This window comes from Rattus norvegicus, chromosome 18, assembly GCF_036323735.1.
Source record: "Rattus norvegicus strain BN/NHsdMcwi chromosome 18, GRCr8, whole genome shotgun sequence".
In the NCBI taxonomy this organism is placed as follows: domain Eukaryota; kingdom Metazoa; phylum Chordata; class Mammalia; order Rodentia; family Muridae; genus Rattus; species Rattus norvegicus.
Genome location: NC_086036.1, coordinates 41,208,893 through 41,230,797, shown reverse-complemented (window position 1 = coordinate 41,230,797; position 21,905 = coordinate 41,208,893). Strand labels below are relative to the sequence as shown.

At 40.9% G+C, this 21,905-nt stretch overlaps 1 protein-coding gene across 1 annotated transcript in view; it reads left to right on the top strand.

Annotated features, from left to right (window-relative positions):
* The first annotated feature begins 11,839 nt into the window (after positions 1–11,839).
* The window catches only part of Ccdc112 (coiled-coil domain containing 112), a 34,190-nt gene continuing 24,124 nt past the window's right edge, over positions 11,840–21,905 (top strand). Inside the window, exon 1 of the mRNA NM_001109124.1 lies at positions 11,840–12,040. Within this exon, the coding sequence (NP_001102594.1) occupies positions 11,924–12,040 (117 nt within the window). The 5' untranslated portion in view covers positions 11,840–11,923. The remainder of the gene's footprint in view (positions 12,041–21,905) is intronic.

Below are 21,905 nucleotides of genomic sequence, written 5' to 3'. Positions count from 1 at the left end.
CAAAGGACCAGTAAATATCTTCAACAAAATCATAGAAGAAAACTTCCCTAACCTAAAAAAAGAGATACCCATAGGCATACAAGAAGCCTACAGAACTCCAAATAGATTGGACCAGAAAAGAAACACCTCCCGTCACATAATTGTCAAAACACCAAACGCACAAAATAAAGAAAGAATATTAAAAGCAGTAAGGGAAAAAGGTCAAGTAACATATAAAGGCAGACCTATCAGAATCACACCAGACTTTTCGCCAGAAACTATGAAGGCCAGAAGATCCTGGACAGATGTCATACAGACCCTAAGAGAACACAAATGCCAGCCCAGGTTACTGTATCCTGCAAAACTCTCAATTAACATAGATGGAGAAACCAAGATATTCCATGACAAAACCAAATTTACACAATATCTTTCTACAAATCCAGCACTACAAAGGATAATAAAGGGTAAAGCCCAACATAAGGAGGCAAGCTATACCCTAGAAGAAGCAAGAAACTAATCGTCTTGGCAACAAAACAAAGAGAAGAAAAGCACACAAACATAACCTCACATCCAAATATGAATATAACAGGAAGCAATAATCACTATTCCTTAATATCTCTCAACATCAATGGCCTCAACTCCCCAATAAAAAGACATAGATTAACAAACTGGATACGCAATGAGGACCCTGCATTCTGCTGCCTACAGGAAACACACCTCAGAGACAAAGACAGACACTACCTCAGAGTGAAAGGCTGGAAAACAACTTTCCAAGCAAATGGTCAGAAGAAGCAAGCTGGAGTAGCCATTCTAATATCAAATAAAATCAATTTTCAATTAAAAGTCATCAAAAAAGATAAGGAAGGACACTTCATATTCATCAAAGGAAAAATCCACCAAGATGAACTCTCAATCCTCATCTTCGATTGGTTTATATACAAGTGTGCAATTTCTAGGCTTGAAAGTAAAATGATGCTATCTGGTGCTGGATAGAGGAGCCTTATTTTTTATTATGGCAGCTTGCTATTTTTGTAACATGGTGATTTGGTTGAACACAATAAAGTACAGTAGTAACTGATCTCCCCTTCTTCCTGGATGAGTGAGGAGATGATTAAATGTTGATGTCAGCATCCTTGAGCATATTCAGATGAGCTTCTGCTTCTGTTGAAAAGGATGCTGTGTTTGATTGTGGTCCGAAGCTTTGAAGCACTACTTGGCATCTTCTTCCTTGGAGGTCTCACTGTTTAAACGTAACAGATTTGATAGCTTGTTGGTAAGGTGAGGTCCAGCTTGTCTCCACTAGGTCATCTTCATGTGAATCCGGTGGTTATACGGTTTTGTTCTAGGGATATTTCATTTTTTTAATAACGGTATTAGCTGACATTCATGGAGAGAATGAACCCTTAGAAGTGTGCCACTAGTGAAAGGAAATCCTGTCTAGAGTATGTTTCTTTACAAAGCTGTGTCACACCATCCTTTGGGCCCTCTGCTGGAAAAGTAGAATCAAGTCTCAAATAATGCCTTTTAAATTGTATCCTCTAGTATTATAGATGTAGGACAGTACTGTATCATACCTCTGTGGATGTAAAATAGCTTGTACCTGCTTTATGATACGTTGTAGTGACCGTGCTTTATCAGAGCTGTTTTTAATGATGTTGCTCAGAATGTTTTCTTTCCAGATGATGATTGAGAAGCTAATTTAAAAAAAAATGGTGCCAGGTACCACAAGAGTAACAGAACTGTGCTGTTTTCTCGGGTTTTGTTTTTTACTTTTTTTTTTTTTAATGGAGTGTGCTGGATGTCTCTACAGTTTTGTTCAGATGACTGCAGAACCTGGAAAAGCTGTTGCTGCTGTTGATGCATAACACACTGCTATTATTGGTCTTTTTATATAAATATAAATATATATATACAGATATATAATTTGAATTTTTTGAAACTTTAGCTGTGCTGTCAACTTTGGAAAAAAGTATCCCCGTTTACTGTGTTGAGTTGGCACTGTACAGAAATTAACAGCCATATTGGTCTAGAAATGTTGAACTTAAGTTTTTTCCATTTGTACAGGGGTAACACACTGTATTAAATATGTAAGGTCTTATCTACGTGGGTTTGATTACAAAAACTAATAAAGTATTCTCTAAATTAAAAAAAAAAAAAGAAACAGAGACAGGCAGATCTCTGAGTTTGAAGCCAGCCTGCTCTATAGAGTGAGTTCCAGGATACAGCCAAGGGCTACACAGAGAAACCCTGTCTCAAAAAACAAAAACAAAAACAAGCAAACAAACAACAGCAGCAAAAATATTGTTATAATAAAATTAGGTATGTCAAAATTTGTTGAATGCTTTTTGAGGGCATATTTAGAGAAAACAAGATTTTTTTTTTAACCTTCAGTCTGTTTTAGCAGGCAGATAACAGAAAAGGGTTTATGGATTTAAGCAGGGGTTCAATTGCTTTTGAATTAAAGGTAAGCAGAAGCAGGCTGACTACACTGTAAAATGGGCCATTGCTGTCAGAATATGGAAGTTGTGCTCCTAGCCAATGTTTGTTGAGTGTCATCTAAAAAAGAAACACACACACACACACACACACACACACACACACACACACACACACACACACACAAAACCGAGAACCTGAAAAGTCCTCTGAGCACATAGTCACTAGAAGACTTGTAAGGGTCCAAAAATCACTGAAGGAAGGCCCTGACTTAGATAGTATGCAAAGACAAAGAGTGTTTATTCTGCAGAAACAACCAGCATACAGGAGTCAATCTTTCATGACAATCATGAAGGAGCTTACAGGCCTCTTTTTATGCAGGGCTAGGGAAATTTTCTAGAACAATTAGGTAATCTCTAACGTGATTGGTCCCCACCAAAGCAGTGACATCTGACATCGGTACAATTTTGATTGGCTACTATGTTAGTTCTTCTATATTTAGAAAGTGGGTCAGGTGGGCTGGAGAGATGGCTCAGTGGTTAAGAGCACTAACTGCTCTTTGGGAGGTTCAACTCCCAGCAACCACATGGTGTCTCACAACCATCTGTAATGAAATCAGAAGCCCTCTTCTCTCCAGAAATGGAGGTATGAGTACACTCACTGAAAACAGTGACAAGGTACTCGTACATAAAAAATAAAATCTTAAAAAGAGAGAGAGAGAGAGAGAGAGAGAGAGAGAGAGAGAGAGAGAGAGAGAGAGAGAGAGCAGGTTTGATAATCTAAATTTTCCTTGGTGCATGCTGGAGAGGTCACATGGAATAGCTTCTGATTGGCTTGTGCTAGGTGGTCAGTGGTCTGCATTCCTATGTCACAAACTTTTAACCATAGTATGAGATAAGGCTGCCCAGCACAGATGCCCATCCTGAGATAAGATATTTCCTATTCTATCTATTCTATCTATTCTATCTATTCTATCTGAGCCAGCTATCTCCAGGCTGTTCTTGGGAGAGGGGTTTTATAACCCTGTTCCTGGAATTTATAATCTGTTCCTGGAGCTGGTGACTTATAGCCTGGTTCCTGAGACTGGTGACTTTTCTTTTGAAGTCAGGTCTGGTTCTAAAATGGAGACAAATGGGTTTATGTCATCCTTTCACACAAAACTTACAGAATTAAGAAAGGATATTAAAAGCTGTAAGGGAAAAGGACAATGCAACATATAAAGGTAGACCTGTTAGAATAACACCTGACTTCTTGATGGAGACTCTAAAGTCCAGAAGGACCTAGATGGTTGTTCTGCAGACTCAGAATACTATATCCAATGAAACTTTCAAACACAATAGATGAAGAAAAGACATTCCACGATAAAGCTAAATATAAGTAGTATCCATCTATAAATTCATCCCTATAGAGGGCACTAGGAGAAAAATTCCAACCTTAAGAGGTTAACCACACCCAAGAAAACATAGGACTAAATAATGCCAAACTAGCAAATCAAAAGAAGGGAAACTTGAGTATATATGTGCTTGTGCACACACAATGCTAATGCACACACACATGCACACATACACACACTCACACTCACACATGCTCACACAGGCACGCGCACGCGCACACACACACACACACACACACACACACACACACACACACACACACCACTACAACAAAACAACAGGAACCAACAAACACTGCTCATGGATATCTTTCAACATCAGTGTTCTCAATTTCCCAAATAAAAAGGCACAGATTAACAAAGGGGATGTGAGAACAGAATCTACCTTTCTGCTGCATCCAAGAAACAGCTACATCAAGAATAGATGTCACCTCGGGGTAAAAGGATGGGGAAAAGATATTCCAAGCAAATATGCTTAGAGGCAAGCTGGTGTGGCCATTTTAATACCTGACAAAATAAACTTAAAACCCAAAGAAATCAGACGAGATGGGGAAGAACACCATATATTCATCAAAGGAAAGAATCACCAAGAAGACATTTTAATAATTAATTATTTTATGTGAGTACACTGTAGCTGGTGTGTCTGACACAGCAGAAGGAGGCATTGGATCCCTTTACAGATGGTTGTCAACCACCATGTGGTTGCTGGGACTTGAACTTAGGACCAGTGGAGAGCTGTCAGTGCTCTTAACCACTGAGACATCTCTCCAACCCAATATTTTAATTCTTAAAAACTATGCACCAAACACAAGAGCACCCAAGTCCATAAAAGAAACACCACTGCAACTTAAGTCACGTATTGACCCTCAATACACCAATCTTGCAATAGGTCATCCAGACAAAAACTTAATAGAGAAATGCCAGAACTAATTTTATAAATCAATTGGTTGAGCGTCAGGAGTGAGTGAGGGGGGATGTTTCCTCTTGATATCTCTGTATTACAGCTCTTTTAGCCAAAGGTCTTCTCTGACCTTCTTCAACGAAACAGCTCCTTTAGATGATCTTAACTTGGACACATACACTTTATTCCAGCTGGGCTTGAATTCATACACTTTATTTGGGGTGAGCTAAGGGTATATATGGACCTTGGAAAGTGGGAAGGAAATTTTAAGGTAATTGGTTAGAGTTTGAAAGGTCTATGAATAGCTCATTTGCATAGCGAAGTATTTCAGGAATGCCAGGTACTTGCTGGGTGGGTTTTGGGTGGTTGGTTGGGTGGGAGGAGTTGAATTTGTAGGTCTGCCAAGGACCTTCTCCAGGTAGAGGGCATGCAGGGTCTAGATACTCAGACAAGATCAGATAAGGGGAGGCCCTGCTAGTAAAGGGAGTCCTCCATTTTGTACAATGCTCAGAGAAGCTATCAGATGTTGGCAGGGTAAACTTCAACCTTAATTAACAGGATTTCCCTACAATGGGGAACAGCTAATTTGAGAAGCAGGGTGCAGAGTCTTTATTCTTAGTCATATTATACTGTTTTTTTTATAAGAACAAGGTTTATTTTTTATTTTATGTATCTGAGTACACTGTTGTTCTCTTCAGATACACCAGAAGAGGCCATCAGATCCTATTACAAATGGTTGTGAGCTACCCTGTGGTTTCTGGGATTTGAACTCAGGACCTCTGGAAGAGCAGTCAGTGCTCTTAACTGCTGAGCCATCTCTCCAGCCCCCTTGGTTTTTTTTTTTTTTTTCTTACTGTACAAGGAATAGCTTACCAGTTGCATTATTTCTCAGGAGATAAATGTGAAGAACATGATGCCTGTCTAAGGAAATAATTGTTGGAGTGTGAAGGCAATATTCTGCCACACCTTTGCAAACATCCTCGCTTTCAAGAGATGTCTGGCAAGTGCTTTGTCCTGACCTCATGTCAGTTCAGCAAGTCCCTTTTATTTCCCCTTTTTAATTTAGCCACATTTTGTAAATATCATTGAATACTTGGTGTTTGTTGTGTCAATTTTTGATGTTGGGAGGTTTCTGTCTAGACCATTTAAAACAAAAACAAAAACAAAAACAAACAATCAATGTAAACATATAAGCATAGGCAAAACTTGCAGTCTTAATTTGATTAAATGGATTTAACTTCCCCCACGCCATCAGAAATACCCTCCAATAATCCACCACCAGATAGTCCTTGCAACTATTCTGCCAATGTGTGATTAATATAGACTGTAATTACATTACCTTCTGAGTCATTTTTACCATAATTTGATAACTGTTTTCTAACCTTATCCCAGGGGAATGAGGTCTCATTCTAACCCACAGGAATAACACAGAACTGAGTCACACTCCAATTCCATCTTACTGACCACTGTCTCTGTAAGAAACAGCTGGATTACCCTAACAGGGTAATCCACAGCTGTCCTTAAATTGGTGGTTCCAGTATGCAACACACTATCTATATGGCTTTGAGTATTCCATAGTTTTCCTGAATCAGGAAGCCATCTTTGAATAGAATGTACGTTTTGAATGCTTTGATGTAGGGCTGCTGCAGTGGCAACAGCAGTGTTAGGTGGCATTCATTCTCAGTCCAATGGCAATAATTAGTTCAACCATTCTTTCGGTCCTTTACTGTATTCAATATGATAAAGCATAGACATGGGAGATTATTCCTAAGCTTGATCCATCTGTACAGATATCTAAACATTAATCTGGGCTCAGAGTACATGGATGCTGTGAGATCTCAAATGAACAGAAGTACTAGCAGTTAAACGTGTATATAAAGAACAATGAGAACAGGACACAAATCCTTCACATTGATTCCAAGTAGTTCCTCCAATCATAAACAAATAAGAAAGACATATAACGCTATAATATAATGAGATACTGAGAGAGAGAGAGAGAGAGAGAGAGAGAGAGAGAGAGAGAGAGAACATAGTATCATTGCTGGAAGTATTTTATATTGCCCAATGCTGACATTAGTTTCCAAAGATGTTCTTGAGCAACTCCTTTCTCCATATGAGGAGAATCCCACTCCCATGCCATACTAACCCCTCAGACCCATTACTATGGATGGTGATGGTATTACATGAAACAATCTTAAGTCTTTGCCTTTCTGTTTGGTGTGAGCAGAACCTATAGGACTTCAGAGATCCTGTTGTTTGCCAGTCAAAAGGACAGCTATTGGAGCAGGGTCTTTTCCTGACAGAAAATGGCATCGTAGCCTCTTAATATTAATAGAGAAATTTTATCAGTATAACAAACTAATTTTTGACTGTTTTATTAGGTAAATATAGCAATTCAATGACTGTATCATAATTGTGGTAAAATATGTCTGATAGAAAAGGATGTGCTAGAAAATTAAGTACTCTCGTACTCTCTTGTTGGGTCTATAGTCATTTGGAAAAAGTTTTATCTCTTCATCTATTGACCCGTTATTACTAGAAAATATTTTTCACTGTCTCTGGTAACAGTTTTTGTCATCAAACCTAAAGTTTGTTTAACTGAAATTGACATAGCGGCTGCAGCCTTGTTTGGGCTGCTATTTGTATAATACTCTTTCTCCACCCCTTTACTTTCAAGCTGTTCTGTATCCTCATGCAAATGCTTGTGTCTTGCAGAAAGGATATATTTAGGTCTTGGTTTTTTGTCTCTCCTGACAATCTTGGTCTTTCTACATAATTATTAATGTATAGCTGGACTTTTATCTATCACTTAATTATTTGTCCTCTATGTCTCATTTGGTTTTTCTGTTCTGTTTCACTGCTTTTTCTATCTTTATATATTTTCTTTCTAATTGTTTTATTTGGGTTACCATGGCTATGATGAAACAGTATGACTAAAAGCAAGGTGGGGAGGAAAGGGCTTATTTGGCTTACATTGTAATCCAAACACATCTCTGTTTATCATCAAAGGAAGTCAGGACAGGAACTCAAACAGGGCCAGAACCCGGAGGCAGGAGCTGATACAAAGGCCATGGAGGAGTGCTGCTTACTGGCTTCCCTCCCAGGCCTGCTCACTCTGCTTTCTTAATGAACCCAGGACCACCAGCCCAAGGATAGCACCACCCAGAGTGGGCTGGGCCCTCCCCCATCAATCACTAGTTATGAAAATGCCTTACAGCTAAATCTTATGGAGGCATTTTCTCAACTGAGGTTGCTTCCTTTCAGATAATTCTAGTTTGTGTGTCAAGTTGATATAAGAGTAGCCAGCATTGCTGAAGATAACACCTACACAGCTCACTGAGCATAAAGAACTTTAACTGGTACTTACATAGAGCCTCACCCCTACAGTCTAGTATCCTTGGTACAGAAAAGTACTCTGCAGACTATGACAAGACACATGTAAACACCAATCCAGCCATAAACCCCTTTATCAACAGTGGTGTCTTGCCTCCAAGACAGGGTACTATTGCTAGGGCAGTAGTGGCACAGAGCTTGTGGGAGTCACCAACCAATGTCTGACTTGACTTAAGTCTACTCCATAAGATGGAACTCATCCCTGACACTGCTCGGGACACCAAGAACCTGAAACTAGATAGCTCAGGGACTTGAGATAAAACTAAATACTTCCGTTCTATAAAACAAATAGTAACAACCACAAAATCTTAACAAAGTGTCTCCTTACAATAATCTGCTATGCTCATAGATCAGTGCCTTTCTCAGTCATCATCTGAGAAGCTTTCTCCTACAGCAGATAGGAACAAATCCAAAGACCCAGAACCAGACATTATGCAGAGAATGAGATACCTTGGAACACTCATCCCTAGAGGGGATTCTCCATCAAATCCCTCTCTCAGAGCTCAGGGAACCCTGTGGAAGAGGAGGTAGAAAAGGTGTAAAAGTCAGATGAAATAGAGGACACCAGGAAAGCAAAGCCTCTAAAGCAACCTTATTGAAGCATAAATGAACTCACAGAGACTGAGGCAGTATGTATGCACAGGGCTAGCATGGGTCTGCATCAGTCCTTTGCATATATATTATGGCTTCCAGTTTAGTGTTTCTATGGGATTCCAGACTGTGAGAATGGATGGGTCTCAGGTTTTTCTTACTTCTCTTGGGTTCTTTTCCTTCTGTTTGTTTGTTTTGTTTGTCTGTCTGTTATTTTTTGTTTTATTTTATTATATTTTATTATTATCCCCAAGAAGCAGGTTTTCTAATGAGAGACAGAAGGCAAGGTTGGGAAGAAAAGGAAGGGAAACCATAAGCCGGATAGATTATGTAATAAAAGGAAAAAATGAGAGCCTGTCACTACAATTCTCATTGGAACAATTCTGAGAAGAAACACACCTTCTTATCTGTTACCTCTGGACCAGCAAGCAGATACACCCATCAGTCCCAGACACTCTCTGTGCAGGCTGCTAGCTATCCTAGAATGGATCCTCTTGCCTTATTTTGTTGTTTTGAAATTATGTTTTGACCAAATGCATTTAACTCATCTGCAAACAATGTGCTTTGAGAACCCTAGCAGCAGAGAATCCTTGGAGAGAAAGATTCTACACATTCTTCTACCTCTGTAGTAATGGATGGCATCCTAAGAAAGACTTAGGCACGGAGTCAGGAGCTGTCTTTACTAACCATTGACATCACGAATACTACTAGATTTATACCTAAAGAAGATGAAGTCATTATACCAAAAGACACTTGCACCTGCAGCAGTATTCACAACAGCCAGAGCCATCTAGATGCCCTTCAGTGGGTGGGTAGAGAAACAATGCATGGTCTATTCATGCAATGGAATAATATCTCAGCATAAAAGAGAACGAAGTCCTGTTATTTGCACCAACATGAATGGAACTTGAGGGTGCATGTTGAGTGAAACACAGCAAGTACAGAGAGACAAGTGGCATGTGTTCTCACTTATGTGTACAAACCTGTGTTGGTCTTGTAGATTACACAATGTAGAAGATGAAACGGCAGAGACAAGGGAAAGGGAAGGTAAAGGGGATTGGGAAGGAAATTAGGAAGACTTTCAGAAAGAGGAAGACAAGAAGGAAGAGGAGTGGGAGGGAGAGAAGCAACAGCTACTCAGAAGGTAGCCAGTGCAGTTGTTCATATTAATATATAACAGTTGAAAAATTTCCAACATTATGGATCTCCCCATTTCTGTTTTCTTTTTCTTAAAACAAGTCTTGTTATATTAGTCCAAGTTGTCTTAGAATTCACAATCCTCCTGCCTCATCATGTCAACTATAGTGGCTACAGCTTGAATCGCCAAACATGGATATCATCTTCTTGGTGCACACATTCTTAACTTGTGCATTTATATAAAGGGTATGACTTCCATTAAAAATTCTCACAAGAATTTATTGGTGAGGAGTTTTGTTCTGTTTTAGCTAGGAGCTATTTCTGAGCAGTTTTCTGTATGTCTGATAGAGTACGCATTTGATGATATTTGAGTTTATTTTTCTATCTAACTATAAAATAAAGAACTCTCAAATTGCTGTCTGAAACTCACTTCGAAGTGATAGACCCGATCTCATCATCTGGGATGTGATTACTAAGTGGTGTGGTCAGAAAATTACAATCCATATGCAGAGGCATGTGACCGACAGCTACTCAATGTCCTCTTGTATTATCTGGAACCAGGGGCCCTGGTTTGTACTCTGGTCTCTTCCTATGCAGACTGGTCTTCCTTAACTTTATTCATGAAGTGGAGGTGATACTCACACTATATAGCTAAACCTAGCTATTTGTAAGGATTAAATGGAAAGCCATATGAAAAGCACCTACAAAGGGACTGCCATGTGTTTTTTTTTTTAAATTGGATATTTTTTATTTACATTTCAAATGTTATCCCCTTCCCATCTCCCCCTACCTCTTCTTCTATGAGGGTGTTCCCCTATCCATCGACCCGCCCCTTCCTGCCTCCCTGCCCTGACATTCCCTTACACTGGGGAAGGGAGGGGAGTTCAGGCTTTGGCAGGACCAAGGGCTACTCCTCCCATTGGTATCCAACAAGGCCATCCTCTGATACATATGCAGCTGGAGCCATGGGTCTGTCCATGTATACTCTTTGGATGGTGGTTTAGTCCCTGGGAGCTCTGGTTGGTTGGTATTGTTCTTATGGGGTTACAAGCCACTTCAGCTCCTTTGGTCCTTTTTTTAACTCCTCCAATGGGGACTCCGTTCTTAGTTTGATGGTTGGCTGCAAACATCTGCCTCTGTATTTGTTATGCTCTGGCAGAGCCTTTCAGGAGGCAGCTATATCAGGCTCCTGTCAGCACAAGTACTTGTTCTTAAATGCAGGGTTTGTTTACTTGCTTATATTCCCTCGTAGAAGTCATGAGAGGAAGAATCTTGCACATGGCCTTCAACCAAGAATTCCCAGAATCTAGAATGGCTCCTGGCACACAGCAGAAGCTAGAATGATGAAGGCATTTACTAAAGGAGAGGCAGAAGTACACATAGCCAGCCACTGGTTGCTTCTGAGAGAAAGATCCATTTTTCTCAATTTCCCACACAGAGTCTTAGGAATCTCTCATACAGTCCAAGACAGCAACTGTGGCTTTCCTGGCTCTGATACCTGCTTTTGCGGGAGATGTTTTTTTCTTTGAAAATATAAAATAATATACATTATCATTTACTAATTTTCACCAGGACGTGAAACAGAAATAGAAAACAGTACTATCATATGAAAAATACTTTGGTTGGCATAACACGAGTACAGTTTAAAGGAACACAAAGCATTTCTCCGCAGATACGGGCGTGAGCGAACAGAACAGACACCAGCACTAACAAAGCTCATATAAATACAAAATTGAGCCAAGCCACGTTGTGTCACACAATTCCGTGTCCACCTTGCCCCCTCAGTCAGGTTCAGTACCCTCACTCCCAAACCTACAAGCCACCGTTGGCCCCGCCCCTTCCAAGCCCCGCCTTTAACTCTGTGCTCCCCGGCCCCCACCTTGTGCTCCCAACGGAGTCCTCAGTAGCCACGCCCCGGAAAGCCCCGCCTCCAGCTGCCCACCCCATGTGGCCACGCCTCTCGAAGCCACGCCCCCGTAGGGCTAGGCGTGCTCCGCCTAGTGGTCCAGCAGTTAGGAACCGTGCGCGGAGCGTGGGAGGACGACCACGGGAGCTGATCCCGCGTACGGGCGCGGGAGTCTCGGCGAGGAAACATGGCGGCTCTGACTACTGTGGTGGTGGCGGCGGCGGCCACAGCAGTCGCTGGGGCAGTGGCGGGGGCGGGCGCGGCCGCGGGGACCGGCGTGGGAGCGGCGCCGACGCCGCAACAGGTAACGGCAGAGGCTCTGGCCTTGCTCAGGGCGGGCCTGGCGTTTGAAGGCGCTTGGAACCTTGGCTCTGCGGGTCTGGGTCAGGCCTCAGTTTGAGAGGACTCCCTTTCTTTAAAGAATAGGAGCTAGTGATGGGACCTTTGGGTATTAAGTCAGTGGCCCAGGGCTCCAAGCTGGTTTGGAATCTGAGCACCAAAAAGTGGATCTATTGACATCGGTGCTAGGACACAGGAGGGATTGGATAGGTTCCCAAGATGGGGGTCCTAAGGACCCTAGTCTCCACATGCCGGAATGGAAATTTTTTGTTTAGATGATCAGACCCCTTTTCTGCTTCAGTTTTTTTTTTCTAAAACCACGAGATATAATCCATATTTTATTCCTGTTCTTAAATTGTGTTTCTGCCTCCATGAAAATATAAGTACCAGTTAGGTAGACATTTTCGGAAGCTTTAGGCATTGTTGTATTCCTAACGCCAAGGACTGTACCTGTTGTGTGCCCAATACTGTACCTTTGAGATAGTAGGCACTTTTTAAATATTTGTGGTTCATTCCAGACATGAAGGAAAACTACTGTGAGCTGAGGAGTCTCCATCTTTCTTTTCTAAGGGAATACAGTGTTCTTTCTAGTGTGAAGTTAAGGGAATTACATCTAGGGAAGATTTTCTTATACAGCCTTTGTTTTTCTTATTCTCTCTGTATCTATATGGCTTTATAACTCCTAAATATATTAAGAGAAAATATATAATACATTTTAAAAATTATGTAAAATATTTTAAGTGTATATTTTTAAAAATGCATGATCATTGGGTTGTGGTGTATGCCTGTAATCCCAGCATTTCAAGAGACAGTGTTGGGAGTGTTAAGAGTTAGAGGCATAGGCTGTACAATGAGAACTTTTCTCAAAAACAAAACAAAACAAAAATTTAAAAAACGGTCTTATTCCAGTAGTGTAATTATGTTAAATGCCTTTTTTCACAACAACTTTCTGCCATTCTGTAGAAAACCAACATGACTTCCCCACCTAAATCATAGTGTTTTACATCCTGATGTACCTTTCTCACCAGCTTCCTGACCCTCTTACTGGCATACACTATTCTGATTCTGCCTCAGTGATTTGTAAAAGTTGTATTTGCCTTTTCTGGGGTTGGATCAGAATGACCTGTAGGTCTGTTTCACCGTATGACATTTAGTAATCCCTGGAGACATCTTTGGTTGTCACAAAAGGCAGGATATTAGTTACTAACTACTACTACTGAAAGGTGCTACTAACACCTAGTAGATACTAGGAGGCAGTCCCTCCCTGGAGAATTATTTGTCCAGTGTCAGTATACCGACATTATAGCTAAGAATCACAGTAGCAATGAAGTATTCTCAAGAATATTAATATTAAGGCTGGTTTTATTTTTTAAGTTAAAATAGGGGCTCATGTGGTGAAGTGCTTGTTGCATAACTTTGAGGACCCAAGTTTAAGGCTGCGCACCACAGCATGCACTGGTAATCCCAGTGCTGGAGAGTTGGAGGCAGATCCCTGGGGTTTGCTGGCCAGCCAGCTTCATCACAGCAGTGAGCTCTGTTCAGTGAGAGAATCTGTCAAATAAAATAAGGTGGAGAGAAATGAAGACACCTGACATCAACCACTGACCTCCACATGCATGTGTATCAACATGTAAACTGTACACTTGTGAAAAGTTAGGATCATTGTTGGACTATGTATGGTGTGATGTTCTGAACAAGTTTATGTGTTGTCTGTCCTTCATCTTCCCAGCATCTCCACAGCCACACATACACTTGCACATACAAAACCTGTACTCTATCACTGAACTTCAGTATTTGTCAGATGATTAAATGGACATTTGAACTAACCCCAAAACCATAAATGTTTGCTTGAGAAAAGATAATTCTTATCATAATAGTCTCACAATTTTAGACATCTCTGCCAAAAGATCTAAAGTTTCTGTCACCAGGGTTCCCTTGGCAAAAATACCACAGATAGGGTAATGTAAACACCAGAAATTAATTTCCTCACTTTTCTAGAGGCTTGATGTCCAAAATCAAGATGTCATGAGGGTTAGTTTCTTTTTTTTTTTTTTTAATTTTTTTTTATTTTTTAATTTTTTTTATTTATTCAAAGACTTTTTTTTTTTTATTAACTTGAGTATTTCTTATATACATTTCAAGTGTTATTCCCTTTCCCGGTTTCCGGGCAAATCCCCCTCCCCCCTCCCCTTCCTTATGGGTGTTCCCCTCCCAACCCTCCCCCCATTGCCGCCCTCCCCCCATAGTCTAGTTCACTGGGGGTTCAGTCTTAGCAGGACCCAGGGCTTCCCCTTCCACTGGTGCTCTTACTAGGATATTCATTGCTACCTATGGGGTCAGAGTCCAGGGTCAGTCCATATATAGTCTTTAGGTAGTGGCTTAGTCCCTGGAAGCTCTGGTTGCTTGACATTGTTGTACTTTTGGGGTCTCGAGCCCCTTCAAGCTCTTCCAGTTCTTTCTCTGATTCCTTCAACGGGGGACCTATTCTCAGCTCAGTGGTTTGCTGCTGGCATTCGCCTCTGTATTTGCTGTATTCTGGCTGTGTCTCTCAGGAGCGATCTACATCCGGCTCCTGTCGGTCTGCACTTCTTTGCTTCATCCATCTTGTCCAATTGGGTGGCTGTATATGTATGGGCCACCTGTGGGGCAGGCTCTGAATGGGTGTTCCTTCAGTCTCTGTTTTAATCTTTGCCTCTCCCTTCCCAGCCAAGGGTATTCTTTTTCCTCATTTAAAGAAGGAGTGAAGCATTCACATTTTGATCATCCGTCTTGACTTTCGTTTGTTCTAGGGATCTAGGGTAATTCAAGCATTTGGGCTAATAGCCACTTATCAATGAGTGCATACCATGTATGTCTTTCTGTGATTGGGTTAGCTCACTCAGGATGATATTTTCCAGTTCCAACCATTTGCCTACGAATTTCATAGACTCGTTGTTTTTGATAGCTGAGTAATATTCCATTGTGTAGATGTACCACATTTTCTGTATCCATTCCTCTGTTGAAGGGCATCTCGGTTCTTTCCATTTTCTGGCTATTATAAATAAGGCTGCGATGAACATAGTGGAGCACGTGTCTCTTTTATATGTTGAGGCATCTTTTGGGTATATGCCCAAGAGAGGTATAGCTGGATCCTCAGGCAGTTCAATGTCCAATTTTCTGAGGAACCTCCAGACTGATTTCCAGAATGGTTTTACCAGTCTGCAATCCCACCAACAATGGAGGAGTGTTCCTCTTTCTCCACATCCTCGCCAGCATCTGCTGTCACCTGAGTTTTTGATCTTAGCCATTCTCACTGGTGTGAGGTGAAATCTCAGGGTTGTTTTGATTTGCATTTCCCTTATGACTAAAGATGTTGAACATTTCTTTAGGTGTTTCTCAGCCATTCGGCATTCCTCAGCTGTGAATTCTTTGTTTAGCTCTGAACCCCATTTTTTAATAGGGTTATTTGTTTCCCTGCGGTCTAACTTCTTGAGTTCTTTGTATATTTTGGATATAAGGCCTCTATCTGTTGTAGGATTGGTAAAGATCTTTTCCAAATCTGTTGGTTGCCGTTTTGTCCTAACCACCGTGTCCTTTGCCTTACAGAAGCTTTGCAGTTTTATGAGATCCCATTTGTCGATTCTTGATCTTAGAGCATAAGCCATTGGTGTTTTGTTCAGGAAATTTTTTCCAGTGCCCATGTGTTCCAGATGCTTCCCTAGTTTTTCTTCTATTAGTTTGAGTGTGTCTGGTTTGATGTGGAGGTCCTTGATCCACTTGGACTTAAGCTTTGTACAGGGTGATAAGCATGGATCGATCTGCATTCTTCTACATGTTGCCCTCCAGTTGAACCAGCACCATTTGCTGAAAATGCTATCTTTTTTCCATTGGATGGTTTTGGCTCCTTTGTCAAAAATCAAGTGACCATAGGTGTGTGGGTTCATTTCTGGGTCTTCAATTCTATTCCATTGGTCTATCTGTCTGTCTCTGTACCAATACCATGCAGTTTTTATCACTATTGCTCTGTAATACTGCTTGAGTTCAGGGATAGTGATTCCCCCTGAAGTCCTTTTATTGTTGAGGATAGCTTTAGCTATCCTGGGTTTTTTGTTATTCCAGATGAATTTGCAAATTGTTCTGTCTAACTCTTTGAAGAATTGGATTGGAATTTTGATGGGGATTGCATTGAATCTGTAGATTGCTTTTGGTAAAATGGCCATTTTTACTATATTAATCCTGCCAATCCATGAGCATGGGAGATCTTTCCATCTTCTGAGGTCTTCTTCAATTTCTTTCCTCAGTGTCTTGAAGTTCTTATTGTACAGATCTTTTACTTGCTTGGTTAAAGTCACACCGAGGTACTTTATATTATTTGGGTCTATTATGAAGGGTGTCGTTTCCCTAATTTCTTTCTCGGCTTGTTTCTCTTTTGTATAGAGGAAGGCAACTGATTTATTTGAGTTAATTTTATACCCAGCCACTTTGCTGAAGTTGTTTATCAGCTTTAGTAGTTCTCTGGTGGAACTTTTGGGATCACTTAAATATACTATCATGTCATCTGCAAATAGTGATATTTTGACTTCTTCTTTTCCGATCTGTATCCCCTTGATCTCCTTTTGTTGTCTGATTGCTCTGGCTAGAACTTCAAGAACTATATTGAATAAGTAGGGAGAGAGTGGGCAGCCTTGTCTAGTCCCTGATTTTAGTGGGATTGCTTCGAGTTTCTCTCCATTTAGTTTAATGTTAGCAACTGGTTTGCTGTATATGGCTTTTACTATGTTTAGGTATGGGCCTTGAATTCCTATTCTTTCCAGGACTTTTATCATGAAGGGGTGTTGAATTTTGTCAAATGCTTTCTCAGCATCTAATGAAATGATCATGTGGTTTTGTTCTTTCAGTTTGTTTATATGATGGATCACGTTGATGGTTTTCCGTATATTAAACCATCCCTGCATGCCTGGGATGAAGCCTACTTGATCATGGTGGATGATTGTTTTGATGTGCTCTTGAATTCGGTTTGCCAGAATTTTATTGAGTATTTTTGCGTCGATATTCATAAGGGAAATTGGTCTGAAGTTCTCTTTCTTTGTTGTGTCTTTGTGTGGTTTAGGTATAAGAGTAATTGTGGCTTCGTAGAAGGAATTCGGTAGTGCTCCATCTGTTTCAATTTTGTGGAATAGTTTGGATAATATTGGTATGAGGTCTTCTATGAAGGTTTGATAGAATTCTGCACTAAACCCGTCTGGACCTGGGCTCTTTTTGGTTGGAAGACCTTTAATGACTGCTTCTATTTCCTTAGGAGTTATGGGGTTGTTTAACTGGTTTATCTGTTCCTGATTTAACTTCGATACCTGGTATCTGTCTAGGAAATTGTCCATTTCCTGAAGATTTTCAAATTTTGTTGAATATAGGTTTTTATAGTAAGATCTGATGATTTTTTGAATTTCCCCTGAATCTGTAGTTATGTCTCCCTTTTCATTTCTAATTTTGTTAATTTGGACGCACTCTCTGTGTCCTCTCGTTAGTCTGGCTAAGGGTTTATCTATCTTGTTGATTTTCTCAAAGAACCAACTTTTGGTTCTGTTGATTCTTTCTATGGTCCTTTTTGTTTCTACTTGGTTGATTTCAGCTCTGAGTTTGATTATTTCCTGCCTTCTACTCCTCCTGGGTGTATTTGCTTCTTTTTGTTCTAGAGCTTTTAGGTGTGCTGTCAAGCTGCTGACATATGCTCTTTCCTGTTTCTTTCTGCAGGCACTCAGCGCTATGAGTTTTCCTCTTAGCACAGCTTTCATTGTGTCCCATAAGTTTGGGTATGTTGTATCTTCATTTTCATTAAATTCTAAAAAGTTTTTAATTTCTTTCTTTATTTCTTCCTTGACCAGGTTATCATTGAGTAGAGCATTGTTCAATTTCCACGTATATGTGGGCATTCTTCCCTTATTGTTATTGAAGACCAGTTTTAGGCCGTGGTGGTCCGATAGCATGCATGGGATTATCTCTATCTTTCTGTACCTGTTGAGGCCCGTTTTTTGACCAATTATATGGTCAATTTTGGAGAAAGTACCATGAGGAGCTGAGAAGAAGGTATATCCTTTTGCTTTAGGATAGAATGTTCTATAAATATCCGTTAAGTCCATTTGGCTCATGACTTCTCTTAGTCTGTCGACATCACTGTTTAATTTCTGTTTCCATGATCTGTCCATTGATGAGAGTGGGGTGTTGAAGTCTCCCACTATTATTGTGTGAGGTGCAATGTGTGTTTTGAGCTTTAGTAAGGTTTCTTTTACGTATGTAGGTGCCCTTGTATTTGGGGCATAGATATTTAGGATTGAGAGTTCATCTTGGTGGATTTTTCCTTTGATGAATATGAAGTGTCCTTCCTTATCTTTTTTGATGACTTTTAGTTGGAAATTGATTTTATTTGATATTAGAATGGCTACTCCAGCTTGCTTCTTCTGACCATTTGCTTGGAAAGTTGTTTTCCAGCCTTTCACTCTGAGGTAGTGTCTGTCTTTGTCTCTGAGGTGTGTTTCCTGTAGGCAGCAGAATGCAGGGTCCTCATTGCGTATCCAGTTTGTTAATCTATGTCTTTTTATTGGGGAGTTGAGGCCATTGATATTGAGAGATATTAAGGAATAGTGATTATTGCTTCCCTTTATATTCATATTTGGATGTGAGGTTATGTTTGTGTGCTTTCATTCTCTTTGTTTTGTTGCCAAGACGATTAGTTTCTTGCTTCTTCTAGGGTATAGCTTGCCTCCTTATGTTGGGCTTTACCATTTATTATCCTTTGTAGTGCTGGATTTGTAGAAAGATATTGTGTAAATTTGGTTTTGTCATGGAATATCTTGGTTTCTCCATCAATGTTAATTGAGAGTTTTGCTGGATACAGTAACCTGGGCTGGCATTTGTGTTCTCTTAGGGTCTGTATGACATCAGTCCAGGATCTTCTGGCCTTCATAGTTTCTGGCGAGAAGTCTGGTGTGATTCTGATAGGTCTCCCTTTATATGTTACTTGACCTTTTTCCCTTACTGCTTTTAATATTCTTTCTTTATTTTGTGCGTTTGGTGTTTTGACAATTATGTGACGGGAGGTGTTTCTTTTCTGGTCCAATCTATTTGGAGTTCTGTAGGCTTCTTGTATGCCTATGGGTATCTCTTTTTTTAGGTTAGGGAAGTTTTCTTCTATGATTTTGTTGAAGATATTTACTGGTCCTTTGAGCTGGGAGTCTTCACTCTCTTCTATACCTATTATCCTTAGGTTTGATATTCTCATTGAGTCCTGGATTTCCTGTATGTTTTGGACCAGTAGCTTTTTCCGCTTTACATTATCTTTGACAGTTGAGTCAATGATTTCTATGGAATCTTCTGCTCCTGAGATTCTCTCTTCCATCTCTTGAATTCTGTTGGTGAGGCTTGTATCTACAGCTCCTTGTCTCTTCTTTTGGTTTTCTATATCCAGGGTTGTTTCCATGTGTTCTTTCTTGATTTCTTCTATTTCCATTTTTAATTCCTTCAACTGTTTGTGTTTTCCTGGAATTCTTTCAGGGATTTTTGCGATTCCTCTCTGTAGGCTTTTACTTGTTTATTAATGTTTTCCTGTGCTTCCCTAAGTGTGTTCATGTCTTTCTTGAAGTCCTCCAGCATCATGATCAAATATGATTTTGTAACTAGATCTTGCTTTTCTGGTGTGTTTGGATATTCCATGTTTGTTTTGGTGGGAGAATTGGGCTCCGATGATGGCATGTAGTCTTGGTTTCTGTTGCTTGGGTTCCTGCGCTTGCCTCTCGCCATCAGATTATCTCTAGTGTTACTTTGTTCTGCTATTTCTGACAGTGGCTAGACTGTCCTATAAGCCTGTGTGACAGGAGTGCTGTAGACCTGTTTTCCTCTCTTTCAGTCAGTTATGGGGACAGAGTGTTCTGCTTTCTGGCGTGTAGTTTTTCTTCTCTACAGGTCTTCAGCTGTTCCTGTGGGCCTGTGTCTTGAGTTCACCAGGCAGCTTTCTTGCAGCAGAAAATTTGGTCTTACCTGTGGTCCCGAGGCTCAGGTTCGCTCGTGGGGTGCTGCCCACGGGCTCTCTGCAGCGGCAGCAACCAGGAAGACCTGTGCCGCCCCTTCCGGGAACTTCAGTGCACCAGGGTTCCAGATGGTCTTTGGCTTTTTCCTCTGGCGTCCGAGATGTGTGTGCAGGGAGCAGTCACTTCTGGTTTCCCAGGCTTGTCTGCCTCTCTGAAGGTTTAGCTCTCCCTCCCACGGGATTTGGGTGCAGAGAACTGTTTATCCGGTCTGTTTCTTTCAGGTTCCGGCGGTGTCTCAGGCACAGGGGTCCTGCCGCTCCTGGGCCCTTCCCCACGGGAGCCCAGAGGCCTTATACAGTTTCCTCTTGGGCCAGGGATGTGGGCAGGGGTGAGCAGAGTTGGTGGTCTCTTCCGCTCTGCAGCCTCAGGAGTGCCCACCTGACCAGGCGGTTGGGAGGGTTAGTTTCTTGTGAGGTTTCTCTGTTGTCTCCTTGATGTCTTCATTTGATCTTTTACGATTCTAGATATGGGCTGGAAAGATGGCTCACATGTTAAGAGCACTAATTCTTCAAGAGGACCTGGGTTTGATTGCCAAACCTGGGCTTGACTCACAAACATTTATACCTCCAATTCCATGAGATCCCAAGCTCTCTTCTGGCCTTTACAAATAACAGTCACATACAGGGTGCATAAAACACCCAAGCAAAATACCCATACACATAAAATAAATCTTAAAAAAAATAAAGACTTTGGATGTTCTCCTTAAGAAGCAGGAACCAAACAACTCAGAAGCTTCAAAAAGTTCCTGAAATTGATCAAATGCACTAGGGTCTTCCCTCTCTAAGTTTATATATGTGGAAAGGACTGCTGAGAAACAATCTCAGACTAGATCAGCTTCCTAGAAGAGGTAGATGAGACAAGCTACCTGGAAGAAGCAGAGACCAGATACACTGCCTGGAAAAGTCACTCTTTCAACCTGCTGAGCTGCCTGTATGTTGAGCACTGAGCCCCAGGTTTCCAGCTTTCATGAGCTATCACCCATGCTGGGGTGAGCTTTTAGTGTTGCAGATGTCTTTGAGTAATTTCTTCTCCTGTAAGTCACCTCTCACCTGTACTCTGTAAGTAACCCCAATAAAACTCATTGGTTCACCAAGTTGGATTTTGACAGTTGTCCTTTGGCTGGTTTTGTATCAACTTGACACAAGCTAGAGTCATCAGAGAGGAAAGAGGCTCAATTGAGGAAATGCCTCTATGAGATCCAGCTGTGAGGCATTTTCTTGATTGGTGATCAATGGGGTAGGGCCGAGACTATTGTAGGTAGTGCCATCCTTGTGCTGGTGGTCCTGGGTTCTATAAAAAAGTAGGCTGTGATAAGCCAAGGGAAGCAAGCCAGCAAGCAGCACCCCTCAATGGTCTCTATCAGCTCCTACCTCCAGGTTCCTGGCCTATTTGAGTTCCTGTTCTGACTTCCTTTGGTGATGAGTAGCAATGTGGAAGTGTAAAGCTGAAGAAACCTTTTCCTCCCCAACTTGCTTTTTGGTCATGGTGTTTCATCAAAGCAATAGAAACCCTAACTAAGGCATCCTTACTTTGTTTGGTCTGTTGAACTAAGCAGATCTTTGTTCACATTTCTTTAGGAAGAGTCACACAGCCCTTTTCAAGGTTGAAAAAAAGTACTCTTCTCAAATTTGATATTTGTTCCTAGGAGCTATTTTTTCAGCCATATTGGTTGTTGAATTGCGCCTTTAAAACACTGTAAAGTGTGTGTGTGTGTGTGTGTGTGTGTGTGTGTGTGTGTGTGTGTGTTTATGTGCACATGTGCATATGCCT